The sequence below is a fragment of the Hermetia illucens genome, chromosome 1 (genome assembly GCF_905115235.1).
Source record: "Hermetia illucens chromosome 1, iHerIll2.2.curated.20191125, whole genome shotgun sequence".
NCBI classification, from domain to species: Eukaryota; Metazoa; Arthropoda; class Insecta; order Diptera; family Stratiomyidae; genus Hermetia; species Hermetia illucens.
The window spans coordinates 142,185,580-142,203,227 of record NC_051849.1 but is presented as its reverse complement, the minus strand read 5'-3'; the positions used below and the strand labels follow the sequence as shown (position 1 = coordinate 142,203,227).

Below are 17,648 nucleotides of genomic sequence, written 5' to 3'. Positions count from 1 at the left end.
GAACAGTCAACTTACTTTATAGTCTGTTAGTGCCAAAGATTGCTGAGCATTTTTCTCGAGACTGACGTAAAAATGCAGGATCAAGAACTATTTTCAATATACTCCAGCTTACGCTCTCCTTCCCAGGATTAAGAATCCTGGTGGGGCTCACAGTGAATGGAATGGCTAAAACTCAATATTGAATATTTCTAGATATCATTAGAAAGTCTTTGGAAACTTAGTAAAACTCCTAGAATTTGTCTTCGAAAATTTATGCTGCAATAAGAAATAAAAAGATTCTTATTAATAATCGTTGGCGCAACAATCCAATTGGATCAGGGCCTTGAAGCGTGTTAGAGCACTTTGTTCAAGACCGTAACGGTACACTACAGTACACTGTAGGAGGCAATGTGTTCAGCATTGCGCTCGCCCGAGATTATTACCCTGATTTGACTCAGATACTCAATTCACAGATGAGTCGACTGGTATCCGACGTCAAATCACGATACAAATTGCACTGCCACCAATAAGATTTGAACGGTGACCTTCCGTACGACAGCCTTGTGCTCTAACCACTCAGCAATCTGGACAAAGATGCTTATTACTTCTTCTTTTTCTTCAGCCTTTGTCCCGTTCACAAGCAACTATGATCGAGGAATTGGTTAATTTCTAGTGTCCTACAACCCCCGGCTGAGGAAGTTCTTCGGACGAAAACGTCACAATTACTCTCAGTTCAAGATCAACTGACGGTTTTCCTAACTTAGAGCCTTAGACATGAATCCAACAGAACTCTATTCCTAGAGATGTCAAAATCGATTGAAGCGAAGCGCTACGGAAGAATCATTCGCTCCCTATGCTGGCCCGCTTTGGGATAGCACTTTTTTATTGTTACGTACCAAAAGTGTCTGAAGCTTTCGGAGGGGAGTTTCTACATGGTGGCAACGCCGAAAAAGTTCATCGTTCAAGATAGTTTCGGAGGAGACTACACTGATGATATGACATAGGTATGTGCTGAGGAATGCTAGGTACCCTGAAATAACAGCGGTAATCATTTTCCAAGCGCCACTCCCATCAAAAGTGAAAACAGATTTCGCGCCTACCTAAGCATACAAATTAATGTAAATAGGAAGAATGCGGTTTCCCGTCACATGGGGATCATGATCTTTGTTGGTGTTTATCTCCAATCCAACTCTGCTTACAAGATATTCCAGACAGATCTTGGTTTTTTTCGCCTTTGCCGGGGGCAGGCGAGGCGATTCTTATCCCGCTTATATTGGAGCACTCCCTCCTCAAAACTGAAATTTCTGTACTGCGGACAGGGAGATAAATGGCTATGTAATTTCCTCGCGCTAAAAATATTCAACTTCAAAAAAAAAAGTAGTTCCGCAAGTATCAAAACATCAGAAAACTAAGCAAGAGGCTGTTTGAAATAATAAACTTGTTGTTTCTTTTTCGTTGGTGTGGATATTTATTATAGTCAGTTAGCACTGATGAAGGCAACATGTGGTTCCCGAAATATTGGTATTTGCAAGAATAAATATCCACACCAACGAAAAAGAAACAACAAGTTTTTTATTATTTCAAATAATTAATCGTTGGAAACGCCGCATAATTATACTCAGACAAGAAAGAAGCCTTAAAAGCAACAAATTATCACAAAACCTAGCCATAAAACCTTCGAGTATACACTCAATTTTCCTAAGTAGAAGTAGAGCCAATCTAACAACGGCAAATTAGTACCATGTTTAAGGATGTCATTCACGTTCATTTCAGCCTGTCAGCTATGCCGGAAGGGCCTACAGCGCCCCCACACATACCGACAAACCAAACGACATCATTAGTTCAACTCTGGATGTAGAACGGCTTGAGACGCAAACTTAGATATTTCCGTGTGTGATCATTTATAAAAAATATTTACCAGGGATCAAAATGACCATAAACAAACATGTCTGGCCGGTTGGTCGATATGTTTTTTTAGGGGGACGGTTTAGGCGTAACTAACAGGCTGAGCCGAGTATGAATTCTTCACCAAGGAACTACCCACAAGAAGCTGGCTGACAAAGGTATTGCTAAGAAAATTGGCTTCCCATCGGTCATTTGCTCTGCATCATATTATATTTTTAAACCTCAGGTTAATCGAGTCCTATGTAACCTGGCGCTAGGGATAGGGACCAAAAACGTAGCCGGATAACGAAGACTAACACTCAAATATTTCTGCAGATGTTCAACTTTACATTTACCTTAAGGTATTTTACTTACAGTGCAGAAGTACAGCAAGTTTGGCAGCCTTATGATTTGACCATGAAATGTAACGTACCCTCGCTTTGACTCTCTATGATTTTGAGTATCAATTATCACCATTTGTTTTTTGTAACTTTAAGCTTCATTTAGAATAATTTCTTTGGAATAATGATATATTTCTACCCATAATGACAAATCACATCTCGACGATACCTTACCAATTCAAAAATTAGCTCCTTCTCATCCAACTGCTTCAATTCATTCCTTGATAACCTTTGTGGTCGACAACTGTGCAAATGTCCCAATTGATTGTTATACGCATGAATATATCCTTCGTTTTGTGTTCCAATACTCAAAAATGTTGGTGTTCCGTCTATAGTATTCACAATTGGTTTTAGTAAGCCGCCACGTTCAAATTCATGTGCTGATATTTTCCTGTAAAAAAAAGAAATCATAGAGAGTTTATTCAAAAAAGTTAATTTACCTTATATTTATATATATTTAAAGCATTTGAAGAACTAATTTTAGATATGTGGATTGTGACTGCAAAGGTACATATCGCATATGAATGGGGATAGAAACGAGTAACGCTAGAAGCAAACAGCTCTTTCACATAACAGCCAGGCTGGGATTAATCGTAGTTAATGCCAGTACCACTACAAACTTGGGAGACAACGATGTGAGAAAGCCACCCTGAAAGTCACGTTAGTGTTACAAAGTTCTAATGGCTTGCGAAAGAATCGACATCGTAATCAACAACCGAGACATATTATTTAAAAATGCAGATCTTACTGATCTAACATGAGTACCTACCACGTAGACATAATCTCGCGGTCCTCTTCGAACACAGATTAATTTGCCGACCACAATCAGAATTCCATCGTGGCTAGTATCGTGGTACTGGTTCATTTTGAGAGGTTGAATTTGTTCAGACACATAGCGTAAAGTTCCTGATCGCCTTTAACTCGCAAAGGCCAGTGTTGACCATTGTCCATGTCTGGATCAAGTAGACTCACACCTCTCAGTGGTAGCTTTAGATAACCGTAAGACAACCGTCATGTGGTGAACAAACGTAAACGGCTTCTCAGCGCATACTCTAATAAAGGGAGCGCTGAACCTGGCAAGAGGTATAAATTGCACTCATCCATACCAGTGGAACACAGCGATGGAACATATACCCCAGGTGGCAGCCCGGTTGTACTTTAAAATCCACCCTCTCAGGAGGTCGGTCCTACGGATTCTGGGGAGGACTTTTTACTGCATTTGATTGACCCTTTTAGTAGGAGTTCAAGGGTTGCAAAATTATCACCATCTATCAAAAACGTAACCCAAATAACAAAAAAAATATCACTAATACCAAAGGAAGGAAAAGCTAAAGCGATAAAACCAACTATTAGTGTAGCGAAAAAACCTCAGGAAATAGAAAATTAGGAACTGCGCGAAAAGTTAGAAAAATTTACATTGCAGCTTAGTGTCCAAATTAAAGAACTACAACAGGAAACGAAAAGGATACCACACAGATGAAGAATTAGCCAGAGAAACTGACTGGATCTTGCAAACAAGAAGAGCATCCAAGAAAGGAAAGGCAAAGTCGTCCAACCAACGACGGCGGACAGAATATGGCCATCCTGACTGATAGCCAGGTGACTATAAAACCAATTAAGTCCAAACAGATAAACTCTAGACTAGTATGAATATGCCTTGATAAATTAAATACACTTGGCTTGTACAAAAGGGTCTCATGGTTTGGATTCCAGACCAGGAAGGAAGCAGAAATAAGATTCTATGAACCTTTCTGTGGAATTGGACTACAAAATGCAGGCACGCATGAGCAAATTATCCATACATATTCTCAGATAATGATCAGAACCGGAGGCTTAAAATATTATACTAGGCCTAGGAAATATCCAAAATAGTTAATAAGAAAGGGCACAGCAGTTCTTCAAAACGCAGTACAGTTTCCCTTGATGTCCTAATAATATTTAAAGAAAAAAACTCAGCATAAAATCACGTTATTCGCTTGTGCGCAATTTAATATTTTCCCGCACCCCCACCAAATTGTACACCAATACCTGCAATCTTTTGCGAATAAATTACTTCTGATAAACCGATTTTGTGATGCCGATTTTGTTTAAATTACCTAAGATCATGCCAATATAAGATCAGATATGGTTTCTTATGAAATACAACATGCCATTTGAGTACTACAAATAGGAGGAATACAGCCCTTTCAATTTTAAAACATAAAGATGGCCCAATTTAATTGTAGCATGGAAAGGACACCCAGGTTGCATATCTATAAAACTACAACTAGACGAATGCAGGAATAAATTCACTTCGTAGCCACACTACCCTTCTCACACCTTGGGTTCGATGTAAGGTTTGATCTTTGAAGTGGATATGTTCCAACTTCTTCCAGTGCAAAGTTTGCACAGCAGGCGCAGCATGATTTTCATTAATGAGATAAAGCAACATCAACAACAAGTCGGGAAACCGGAAGCTGGATACTTCAGGTACGAAAGGTTTTATGTGTTTTTTAGTACGTAACACGTAATATATGCATATATGTTATTACAGCCTACATCACTGCAAAATTCGTGGTGCTAGGATGAATTTAAGGGGGGTTCTGCAGCCAATTACTAAAAATTATAGTAATATACTATTATTAACTTTATTTGAATAAATATCGGTATGGAAGGTATTTCGGAGCCGAAGGCAACATATAGTGGCAGCCTCCTGATTTTTGTTCAGATTTTTCGATTGGGTAGTTTTTGAGAATGGCCTCCTTAAAGAAATGCTCACTTTCAACCCCCTGGCTGCAACCCCCCCTTCCAACAAATGTCAAAACTAAGATAAGTACTAACCGAGACCTTTAATTTAACATCCCACATAACTATGTTTCGTGAAAAAAAAATGTACACCCTCCTTTTGTATGTTGGGGAGGAGTGAGCAAAGGCATTTTCAAGAAAAGAGTTTTATACTAGATAACTGCAAGAGGAAATCTAGCTTTCCCTTAACAGAATAATACTTGAAAAAGCGATTCGATTATCGAAAAAATATGTATATTCAAGAAGAGAGATGGAGCGAGGGAAATCAACTGGAACATGTAATCAAAAAAGGAAGCACCTTATAACCACTGTCTTAATTAAGGCCGCCTTCACTTTATATTTTCAGGAGCTTCAGCAAAGCTACGATGTCCATTATTCGTTATTCTAGTTTCCCCCAACATAATTAATTGCCATTTTTAAAAAATAATCTTCTTTTTCGAAAATAATCTTATTTCATTTTCTTGCCTAAAATTATTTCTTTCCCACTAATAACCGCAAATGATTCCTCTTCATCTTATTGCTTCAAATGATTCCTTTTGCTTTTTTTCCGTATCAACTTTCATTTCATCTAATATAATAGCTTAACGACAATACCTTCAATTACTGAAAGCAAAGTTGAGTGGATCTATTTCTGGCAACGCAAGGCCTGAGAAAAATCAATCAGGGATATAATGGCCTAAATTGAAATTTAATTGAAAAGCAACATTTCCATTTGGAAAAATCATTTGATAGTTGGGAAGGTAGAATCGTTCAACGGGTATCGTTAAACGAAGTGCAAACGCGACGAAGCTTTTTAGTTTGAGTTATTTTTACTACTCAAAAAGAAAATGGAGAAAAGGAAAGTACAACCTACTTAGAAGGAGTTGTATGGGTTTTTTCCTTAATGATGTGTTCTTCAGATTCAAGTCGATGCCCTTCTGAGGGAGGTAGGCAATACTAGGCTATTAAAGAAGGCTTCTCTATACTTTGCTGCCTGGAATGAGGTGTCTCCGCTTAGCATAGCAACTTGAGGGTTCCTGTGGGTGTTTACCTTTTTTAAATGCCAAGCTATACCAGTGATCATTTAGCTTCATTTGCAGTGCCTCTGTTTAGATAAGTGTCAATTGACTGAAACCTTAACTCATTTTTGCTGCATCAGGGAGGAAGTGATGTGATAATAATCGGTTTCGATTATGCGAACTCTCCATTTTGTAAGCGGCTTTTCAAAAGTTGCTAAGTAAATTTGCAGATTTTTTGATGCAACCTTAGGATCGAAATGGGTATCTGAGATGACATTATCATCTGGAAACTATATAGGTATGTCGCCATAACTTCAGTTGGAAGATATGAAGTGAAGATGAGGTAGAGTGTCAGCGCTAGGACAGTATCTTGATGACCTGCAGTTTGGATTTTTTTCGATGTTGAAATCGTGTAATCTAAGAGAAAAGATTCCAAAATTTATTGGAAGCAACCTCTTTATTTTAATGAAAAAACACTGAGCAATGCTTTCTACACCACACTGTACTCCTTATCTCAGAGACAATCCTAAGAAGTTGCTCGATTCCACCGTGCTTCTTTCGGAAGTCAGATTGATGTATGATGTTACTTGGACCCGATCCTTCCCACATTTAGGCATTATTGCAATTTCCAGAATCTTCTAAACTTTAGGTTAATAGATGGGACAGAGAATAAACCCGTTCCCTAGAGCTTCTTCAATTGCTCTTCAATTACAAATCGAGCAACTTGTTTGACTTGTTTGGCTCGAAATGAGAAGTACCCTTTGGCGTTGTCATAGATACTTGTGGAAGTGTTATCTCCATATGCGGTAAATAGGAGAGAAATATATTTTCCAGGTGTTTTGTAAACGTTGCTCCATCCATAAACAGGTCACTTTATAATTTTATTAGCTTTGCATAGGAAAAAGTCAGTTGATATAGTGGTCGATAAGTTTCTTAAGTAGTTTTTTAATTTTTGCTCCCGTTGATACTTGAAGCCTTTATGGAAGGGACGATTTGCCCTGATTAATTATTTTTTCTACGTATAGAAATGTGTGCCTCTGCTATTTTCTTCTCAACTTGCGGTTCCCTTCGACCAGCTATAATATTCTATGTACGTACTATTTCTTGTAAGGATGACATAAATATGGAGCGGACCCATTAGAACGTTCCTTTCAGTTTAAAAGGGCTTTCTCTACTTCATATTGGATTTTCAAAAGAATGTTGATCTGTAAGTAAGCGATTATGTGTTTTTCGAAATTCAACCAATTGGTTAATTCAACTGTTAGTCTCCCACATTTTTTTCTTGGTAAAGGTGCGCTCGCAAGCTACAAAGTAACTAGCAAATGATGAAAAAAAGCTCGCGACGTGGTTCGCTTGTCTTCAGCACATTTATCATATTTTCAGTAACGCCAAAATCAATCAGGTCCTGGCCTAATGTCTCGGGGCTAGCACGTCCTCCAACTTGCGCTTTCGTAGTGCTGATTAGTATAGGGTTCACATTGTTTCCAGTTAAAAGCCTTTGAAATCACGTTTCTGCATAGTTAAACATTTTTCCATTCAGACAGCATGTTTACTGATGCCATTTTCAAAGAATGAACTAGTGTGGAGTTGAGCATGGTATCCCAAAACGTTGTCAACCAAACAATTCTTAGACAGAATTTTGCATCCAAAGACCAGTTCTGTATAGTGGATACTATACAGCGCGTTGCATTTCTAGCAATGGATAGTTAGTAATCTTTACCTGAAGTCAATAATGTAATATTTTTTTGTTGAGGATGCTGGGAGTCCTGAGTCTGCACCCACTTAGTGACGGACCGAACCACTTGGAAGGCAACTTACTCCCTCTTTTGTATTTCCCGGACTCCTCTTTTTTGAGTTAAACCCAAGTTTACAAAAAAGCAAAAAGTTGATTGACGGTTTCGTCCAGGGCAGAGGCAACTCATCAGATGCTGCCTCACCTCTACCTTGGGAGCAGCGTGAAATGTTCCACTTAAATATAATGTTCCACTTAAATATAATGTTCCACTTAAATATAATCGCAAACATGTAATGGGTGCGAATTATATTTAAGTGAAATCCGTCATCAGTCCAGACCTAAACCAGGCCGAAGTAAATAATATTTTTTGTTGAGGATGCTGCCGCTGCTTAAGTGGAGCATTTACCATCTATCGTTACTTTCGGTCACGCTGCACCCAGGGCAGAGGTGAGGCAGCGTCTGATGAGTTGCCTCTGCCCTGGACGAAACCGTCAGTCAACTTTTTGGTTTTTTTTTAATAATGTAAGTTAATTGAAAGTGGTTTCGAAAAATGAAATATTTATATATTTTAATTCGCTCTCATGAGCAAGAAATTTAATTTGAAAGACAATAATGAAGAAGAAACTTCGTCGGTGTATCGTGTTGATGAGAAGGCGCAAGTGGCAGTCGATTGGTAATAAATTGAGAAAAGAAGACAACTCAATGGTGGATGAGTGAAACCTTCTCGGAAAATCATGGAGGCAGTGGAAACATATTGCCAGAAACGTGCCACTTACTTTTAAGGGTCTCTTTTTGGAAACAAAGAATACGCAAATATTCTGCACTGTTTTTTTAACACCATTTACCAGACATTAATGTTTTTGGTACGAACCTGCCCAGGAACTTTAAATTTTTTTTCAAAATCTCTTCCTGTTAACGATAGCAGTATTAAAATACTCAAATTTTCTACAGTGCTGCACATAATAAGGCTTTACCCTTTCCAGTAGACACCAGTGTATACCACTAAAGGCGAAGATCCAATCAGAAGGATAATTTTGTCGATTTCTCATAAATTTCTATACAGAAAATTCCTACTACCAACATATTCTGTGGAAGGACGGGTCTATAATCAACCAAGATTGCATCCATCGCAAATTATCAAAAGGCGCACTAGTGTCCCTTAAGATAAACCCAAGAAAATTTGAACAATTTTCTCACTGGCAAGGATTTTATTTTAATGTTTTACAATTATACTATACCGGTCATTTCGATTAGTCACTTGAATGGGGTTACTATGGAAGTTTTTTTCTCGATGGATTTGCAAACCTGCTGGAAAATGTATTGCGAACCACAAAATCAAAGATGAGATATGAACTCCACAGCTTCACAACTCATAACCCAGAAATGAACGATAGGGACTCGTCATAAACTATCCAAACCGTTGGATAAGTCACGGTGAGAGGAGTTTCTAATTAACTAGAAGTCTGGGCTTAGCCCCATGTGATTTTTACATTTAGGATAACATGAAAAACTTGGCGATATCGATGAGTTAAGGGAGAAGATTTCAATGGCCATCCAGTAAATGAAAAGCACTATTTCGTCTTGACCCGGCGGCGGGAATGTAGAGGTCATTGTGGACACTGCAGTCTCTCTCAAGTCATTTACAAGGTTTACACATGCCCTTCAAAGGGTGTATGAGGACCACAAAAGAAGGTGGAATACAAAAAGGTTAATATGCCACGAAAATACGTAAACAGCGCACAGCTGAAAGTTTGAAAAAAATACCAGTTATCAGGAAACGCAGCATTTGGGGTCCTCTCTCTACTTCGAAATTTTCCCCAAATTGTAATTGAAGATGCCCCTTTAATGCAGGAGACTGTGCAGCGGACTGCGGACCAGAACCACTTCATTACTCGCACCAACACGATCCCGATTGTCATCAGGGACCCCCCCAAACAATGCCAGTCCGCGGCGAAGTACTCTTTTTCACCCTTAGGTTGAAGTCTTCCTTGAGGCTTCGGACGAATTCTGAAGAGCGTGTATAGAATTTAAGGAATTTCATTCTTTGCACAGATCAGGTATTTCCAAGTTTTAAGTATCTCCTGCCCCACCGAGAATTATATCCCAACTCAATGATTTTGTAAAGTGAAGTTCACCTTTGGGAATCTAAAGGGGGAAGATCTGAGCTCGTGCCTGTTTCTTATTATTTTTTTAATTTTATTTTTCATTTATCATGTCTGTTTATTATTTTATTATCTAATATCCTTCTAGATCCTTGAATTTTGGTTTTGTTTCCTTTTATTTGCTCAATACTAGCACTAAGTGCCAAGCATTTAGGCTCGGACGAGCCCACCTAAAACCTACCCAAATTATAAAGGGGCGCTGCTGGTGGTGGCCGGTGGTAGGTCAATGGGAGAATCCGTTGAGAACTCCCCACAACATCGAGCTCGTATGCAGAATGGTATATTTCTGCATGGTTTGAACCAGACTGTGTAAGGATCCCAGGACATTAAGGGAAGCCGTGAGGGATTTAGGTACAATACCTATAGCTGACAATATTATGCGAATTACAACTACACGCTCGAGGCGCCAAATTTCTTTGATTTCCCGAGCTAGTGGCTCTTCTCCACGTATATCCGTTCAATTTTGCTATTATGTGGGATAGCAACATCAATAATATACGCTGAGCCAACAATCTTGTTAACTAATAATACGTCAAACTTGTGGTGTGGAATATGGCGATCAGTTAGATCTTGCCGGTCCCAATACAACATGTAAGCAGAACTATCAAGTACAAGTAGGCAGATTTTGGATGAGGCATTCGGAATTTGGGCATAGTTGTCCGTATCCGCCATTGGATGTTCTGGGGATCGGGTTTCGTCCGCGGCAATATTCCGAATGCGTTAACCAGAGAAGGGATAGCGAATATATTCAATGCGCTTATTTTATTCTTCCCCGAGAGATGCGATTTCAGTACCAGATTTATATGTCGCAGCAATTCGGACAACAGAACATCTTTCAGATCACCAAGGATGGACTCCTTGCATAATTCCTAGGTATTTGTAGAGGTCTGTCTCGGTCATATTTTATTTATTAGTTTGTTTTTCTTGGTTGAATTGAGTAACTTCGGCATGATAATTATAAAAATATATTTTATAATGAATTATATCTGGATACTTCTGATTTCTTCCTTCCTAATCCTCTCTAGCTCTGTAAAACTCAATTAAAAAAGGGGCAGCCTCAAAGGCCGCTCCTCAGAATATATCTGAGGCAGGCGAAACATTGATCGAGTATGTGATCCGTCGTGGATCCTTCTTTTAGAACGCGGCAGACGGGTACGGAGTTTTACGGCTCCACGCGCGCGGTCGAGTGATTTCCTTTTTCCTTTTTATGTATGCTTGGTATTTCTATAGGTGGACGCGAATCCCCGTGTTTGTGTTTATTTTTCAGGATCCGGTGCGGACCCATGCATCGGAAAGGACACGTGAATTTTTGGTATAATGACGCATGAGGGATCGAAGTGATGAAATTTGGTTTAGACAAGCATCGAATCCAAGCCATTCGTAAAGGTCATGGCGAGCTACATGTCGGAGGTAGAATTGGTGACCTCCAGATCCAGGCTATCATCGAACTTCTACACTTAAATAGGAATTCTGCAAACAACCCATACTCGAGTTGGTGATTTGAAAGATACTCTGCTGTCCCAATTCGAGGCGAGTGAAACTGGCGCTGAAATCGTATCCCTCAGGGAAGAATAAAATAAGCTAACCTAATATCTTCGTTGTCACCTCACTGGGATATGCGGAATGGTTGAACCTGCGCGTTCAGCAGAATATCCTGCCAAGGCAACTTGCTACACTCTGAAGACCAAGAGCGGATCGATGAATGGAAGGCGGAGGCAAGTACAGCAAATATGTGTGTTGCCCCTGACAACTATTTGTCGATCTGCATTCTTAGATCGGCTGTTTGTTGCGGGGATCTTTGTTGAGACGGAGAGATTTTTGTGCAACATTCAGGATGGTGTGGTCGCGAGCCGGGTTTATAAAACCTCATAATGACTAGTGCAGAATATGTGGCTCGACGTTGGAGACGTAGGACCATCTCATTATTATATAAGCAAAATGGTTTGTACTCTATTCAAAATACAATTCAACTAAATTTTTAAAATCAACTAATTTTTCGGAATCGATTGGTAAAACGAAAACACCAAACTCCACTCTTTGAGTTCTTCCACTACAAAATATATTTTGTCCGGAACAAACGTCGACATACCTAGAATGTGCACGATTCTTTTCAGATGCTCGTTTTCCAGTAATTAGGGCTGTTGATATGTGACGACATAATGAACTTACATATAGAAGATTGTGGATCTCGGATCGCCGGAAAGCCATTGCCGATATCAAAAGCAGACACAGGAGGATGATAAGTTCGGAGTACGATGCTATCATTTTCTATGCGATTTTTATGGTTCCGTTCGAGAAAATTCCATAACGGTTTCCTCGACAGATGATGATGATATGATATATATGCACGGAGTTGACCATTATTGTACTTTCCACTATTTTCACGAAACTGTGGCGGATGTCATTAAATTGTGGCTATTATAATCACCCTTATGCACAAGGTGTCGCAGCAGATCTAAATAAAACTCTTTCCTTTCATTTTCAATTGTAAAACTGACTCAAACAAAAAAGCCTTGATACACAAGCGACAACCCGAAATAAAGCTCTTCAGCCAGTTACTTGCCGGTTCACCTTAGCTCAGCTGCGCAATGTCTCCCTAATTTTTCGACCCAGATCTTTAACCCAAAGCTCAGGCAACAACAAAAGTAGCCTGGAATTTTTCTATAATTTGAATCAAGCTGTCCTGCCTCGAACAGGCCTCATTACAAAAAGAAAATCCACGAAATCTACGCTAAATTCCCAGTATCCGTATTCATCATGCTTTCGCCAAAAATGAACGTTAGAAATGCGTTTAATATTATAATATGCAATGTGAAAACAACACCAACAACAATTTCTGTTATTCTTGAAAATATTTAAATAGAATTTACAATTTTGAGGGAAGTTAAAAAGAAAGACGGTTTTGTAAAGAAAATCGTCAAAAGGAAAATTAAAATGACCAGTTTTATATGAATATTTTAAAATGGTTATAATATTTTATTTAGCAGATACCTTGTCCTTCATACGTAGTGACTAATAAATCCTAGATTAAGTCTCTAATTTAATATATTAAAGGCCGATAATTGTAGGCATCTAATTTGATATACTACAGCGGGGCACAAGTTGTTTGTTCAGCTTTTCTTATCCTAATATACACAAATATATGACTTACCTAACGGGCGTTGTTGCCCCCGAACCACCTCGTGATGAGCAATTTGGGGCATTTCCATGCGTCGGTGAACCTCCAACATCATTTCCTGCGGATGTTGCATGTGACACTAACCATGCATCTACTACTTGCCGTGTTCCTTTCCTGAAATGAGCAAAGACAGTTCCATTAAGTCTGGTTGATAGCTGGGAAGATATTACTTTAGATAGAAAATCTAAGTCACTATTCCAAGAATTTCAAAGCGTAAAAACAGTTGTTTGTTTGTACGATTTGAAGCGAGACCAGAATTTCCACTAACCAAAATAAAACGTAACAGATAGTTGCCCAAATTAGCGTATGGAAATATACCCGTAATTATAACGACCACCTGGTCGCCGCAAATTTACTAAAATCTTAATACATATTAGCAGCAGAGTGCTACAATGAAATCGATATAGTAGGCACCTTCTAATGCCCCATAAAATCACACTCCATTGCTAGTAGTCCAACGAGCACACGCTTCTTGAGAACGGAGTGCCTTCAATTAAAATTAAATTAGAACCTTCTCAGTTACTCGTGAATTTTTACGATTTCAAGTACACTTTGGACGCCAGAGATAAACGGCCAAAAAGTCATCCCCGTAAACACTAGACAGATATACGTATGATGGTGGTGAGCTTCTTTGCATACGAGAATGCTATTTCTAACCATCTTAGTCTCGGCCTCTGTCTGCGAGTGCGGAACTGCTATCCAAAACATTCATGACTGTCGTTCGGCAGAGGACCTGGTACCGATTGCGTGAGTTCAAAGTCAACACAATTAACTTGTAAAAATCTTGAGACCGGTTCCAATTGATAGTCAAACAGAGATGCGATAAAATCACAGATTCACACTTTTAGTCGCGCAAAAAGAGAGCACGTTGAATGGTAATCTGCGAAGTATTGCACAAAGGCTTTTCGCGTCAGCCTCAATGGAAATTGCTGTCATATGATGGAACGCGTTAATTTTTTGGTCACAGTTTCAGATTTTCGGTGGATCATCTGGTGTAGTTGTGAAAGGAATGATTTTTCCCTATGCGACGATAAAAGCGGGGTGAAGGTATGCTTCGGACAAAGCAATGTTTGTAGTCTTTAAGGGCTCCAAGGCCGACTACCTAACTTTCGTTTTTACTGACTGGTGAAGTACATCAGCTGGTTCTCTCGCACTATGTGTATTACTACTGTATGTTATCCTATGGAAACTGAAAACTGAAAGTCCTTGAAAAACGTAAGAAGAATTATGTTAAGTAAAAATGACTTTGCAAAAAAAGTATTTTGGCGTTTTGCACGAGAGGCTTAAAAATCGCAAATATATAGCATATATAACAAGTGCAAAGATGGGGGCTTTAAGTGAACTCCCCCCATATAATCCACTTTCTTCTGGGAATGAATTGCATTTGTGATAACACAGAATTCCCCCATAACTGTAAAGGACTCTTATACAGGATGGTGCTCCTAGTCATTACAGATTTCTATATAGAAAACAAATGTTTTCGTCGTAAGCTCTTAATTTGCGACTTGTCGTTAGTTTACCTTTTGATCCTAACAAGTTTCAAGGCCAATGTGGCTTTCTATCTAGCTTGTGATTTAGAGTGAGTTAGAAACTAAAACGTCCGAATAGAATCAGTAACATTTATGGATGAAATATTATACTTTTAACGGCAAACTTAACAGAAAAGTAAGTCAGTCCGTTGACAATTAATTAGTTGACAAGAATGTGCCAAAAGAAATGGATGCACCTTGGTGGAGGTTGGAAAAAAAACATGGACGCAATTACAAGATAAGTAATTTCGGGAGACGGTAGACTTAAGATATCGACGGAAGATAGAAGGTGAACTAGAGGCTATCATGTCTGAATGCAAAACATTAAGTTTGAATACGCACACTCCTCATTATATTTTGGTCGACGACTTTTGTGTTCTAAGCGCTCAATACTTTTAGATCTTGTTAGAAAAAAATCAACAACGCTTCCAATAGGAACTGCCTTCACAGCTCTGACCCTTCATCATCATCATCCACGGCGCAACAACCGGTATCCGGTCTAGGCCTGACTTAATAAGGAACTCCAGACATCCCGGTTTTGGGCCGGGATCCACCAATTCCAGATCCCTAAAAGCTGTCTGGCGTCTTGGCCTACGTCATCGCTCCATCTTAGGCAGGGTCTGCCTCGTCTTCTTTTCCTCCCATACATATTGCCCTTATAGACTTTCCGGGCTGGATCATCCTCATCCATACGAATCAAGTGACGCGCCCGCCGTAACCTATTGAGCCGGATTTTATCCACAACCCGCCGCAGAGAGAAAATGGTCATGGTAACAATCATAGATTTCGTCGTTATGTAGGCTACAGAATCGTCCATCCTCATGTAGGGGGCCAAAAATTCTTCGAAGGATTCTTCTCTCGAACGCGGCCAAGAGTTCGCACTTTTTCTTGCTAAGAACCCAAGTCTCCGAGGAATATATGAGAACTGGCAAGATCATTGTATTGTACAGTAAGAGCCCTATGGTAACCAACCGTGCGCGGATTTCATCATCATAGCTGTTATCGGTTGTGATTTTCGACCCTAGATAGGAGAAATTGTCAACGGTCTCAAAGTTGTATTCTCCTATCTTTATTCTTCCCGTTTGACCAGTGCGGTTTGATGTTGTTGGCTAGTTCGTTTTCGGTGCTGACGTTGCCACCGTATATTTTGTCTTCCCTTCATTGATGTGCAGTCCAAGATCTCGCTTCGCTTGCCGCCTGCTCGATCTGGATGAAGGCAGTTTGTACGTCTCGGGTGGTTCTACCCATGATGTCGATATCGTCAGCATAGGCCAGTAGTTGGGTGGACTTAAAGAGAATCATACCTCTTGCATTTGCCTCAGCATCACGGATCACTTTCTCGAGGGCCTGGTTAACGAGGACGCATGATAGTGCATCCCCTTGTCGTAGACCGTTGTTGATGTCGAATCGTCTTGAGAGTGATCCTGCTGCCTAGCCAGTCTTATTAATTTCGTCGGGATATCGAATTCTCTCATGGCCGTGTACCCTGGCCTGGCCTGCCCTGGCTATGTTATCATAGGCGGCTTTAAAGTCGATGAATAGATGGTGCAACTGTGTCCATATTCCAACAGTTTTTCCATCGCTTGCCGTAGAATGAAAATCTGAACTGTTGCTGTTTTGCCAGGAGCGAAGCCTCTTTGGTATGGGCCAATGATGTTCTGGGCATATGGGGCTATCCGGCCTAGCAAGATAGCGGAGAATATGTTATTGATGATACTCAGCAACGTGATACCTCTATAATTGCTGCACTGTGTGATATCTCCCTTTTTATGTATGAGACAGATAATGCCTCGTTGCCAATCGTCAGGCATTGATTCGCTGTCCCATACCTTGAGCACAAGTTGACCAATCACTTGGTGCAACTGGTCGCCTCCATATTTAACCAATTTGGCTGTAATTCCATCGGCTCCTGGCGACTTATGATTTTTTCGCCGATGAATTGACTGTTTCTCCTAAACTTGGTGGTGGCAGTATTTGTTCGTCATCTTCAGTTGGCGGGACCTCCAACTCGCCGATGTTCTGGTTGTTCATCGCTCCAATATGCCCATTCTGTCGGAAATCAGATTTCCCTCTTTGTCTCGGCAGGATGAGCATCGAGGTGTATAAGGCTTCATCCTGCTGACTTGTTGGTAAAACTTCCGCGCCTGGTGCGGTTGCTCCCTGTACTTTTCTAGTTCACAGACTTGTTGGTTCTCCCAGGCTTCCTTTTTCCGTCTGTGAAGTCGCTTCTCCGCTCGACGGAGTTCATGATAAGTCTCTGCGCGTGCCCGCATTCTTTGAGAATGCAACATGCCCTGCTGTCACTGTGCTATAAGGGAGTAGCACATGTACAAAAGCAACTTTTACTCAAAAGCTCTAAGCGTGTGTTAATACCGGTGTCATCGAGATATTCAGCCCGGTGCAATCTCGAACGAAAAACTACGGCTAGATATGTATAGGTGCAGTGAAAGTGAAGACTGCCAATTCCATTCCTGATTGCCATGTAATGGATGTCGCCCTAGAAATATATAATGCAGAACCGTAGAGAAGGCGTGTAGATTTCTCGGGAAGTGCTGATCAAGCTAAACTACATCTTTTCGGAGTGGGAGTGGCAACTATATAGGTGTGTGTTTATTGAGCCAAATATTTTATGCTTCAGTTTCAAAATCTCGCTTCACGCCACGTCAGTTTCAAAATCTCTCTTTCATGCCACGTCCACTTTCAACTTCGCTAATATCATTCGCTAATCATACGGGCGAAATCTGGTCAAATCTTCGGTCCAGTTGTCTCTTGCTGTGAACACGTCGAGAATTTCTAGTTAAGGAAAGTTCCAGAGATTCAATGATACGCTTGGCACAGAATGGTCCTCCGTTGGTAATATGAGTGGTTTAATAGTCGAAGGTGCCCCTTACTTTTTTCTTTGCCACTGCAATTAAACTCTCCATAGGTACCGGCTCTAAACCTATCGTCCCTTTCCATTAACGATTGCAGCCAAAGTAAAATCATAGACTAGTATCTC

At 40.0% G+C, this 17,648-nt stretch overlaps 1 protein-coding gene across 8 annotated transcripts in view; it reads right to left on the bottom strand.

Annotated features, from left to right (window-relative positions):
- Positions 1–17,648, bottom strand: part of LOC119646684 (dual 3',5'-cyclic-AMP and -GMP phosphodiesterase 11-like) — a 506,073-nt gene that overhangs the window by 29,009 nt on the left and 459,416 nt on the right. For all 8 annotated transcript variants that reach the window (XM_038047243.1, XM_038047241.1, XM_038047242.1 and 5 more), the window contains 2 exons: positions 13,095–13,235; positions 2,439–2,655 (listed from right to left, as the gene is read on the bottom strand). In XM_038047243.1, coding sequence (XP_037903171.1) covers positions 2,439–2,655; positions 13,095–13,235 — 358 coding nt within the window. The remainder of the gene's footprint in view (positions 1–2,438; positions 2,656–13,094; positions 13,236–17,648) is intronic.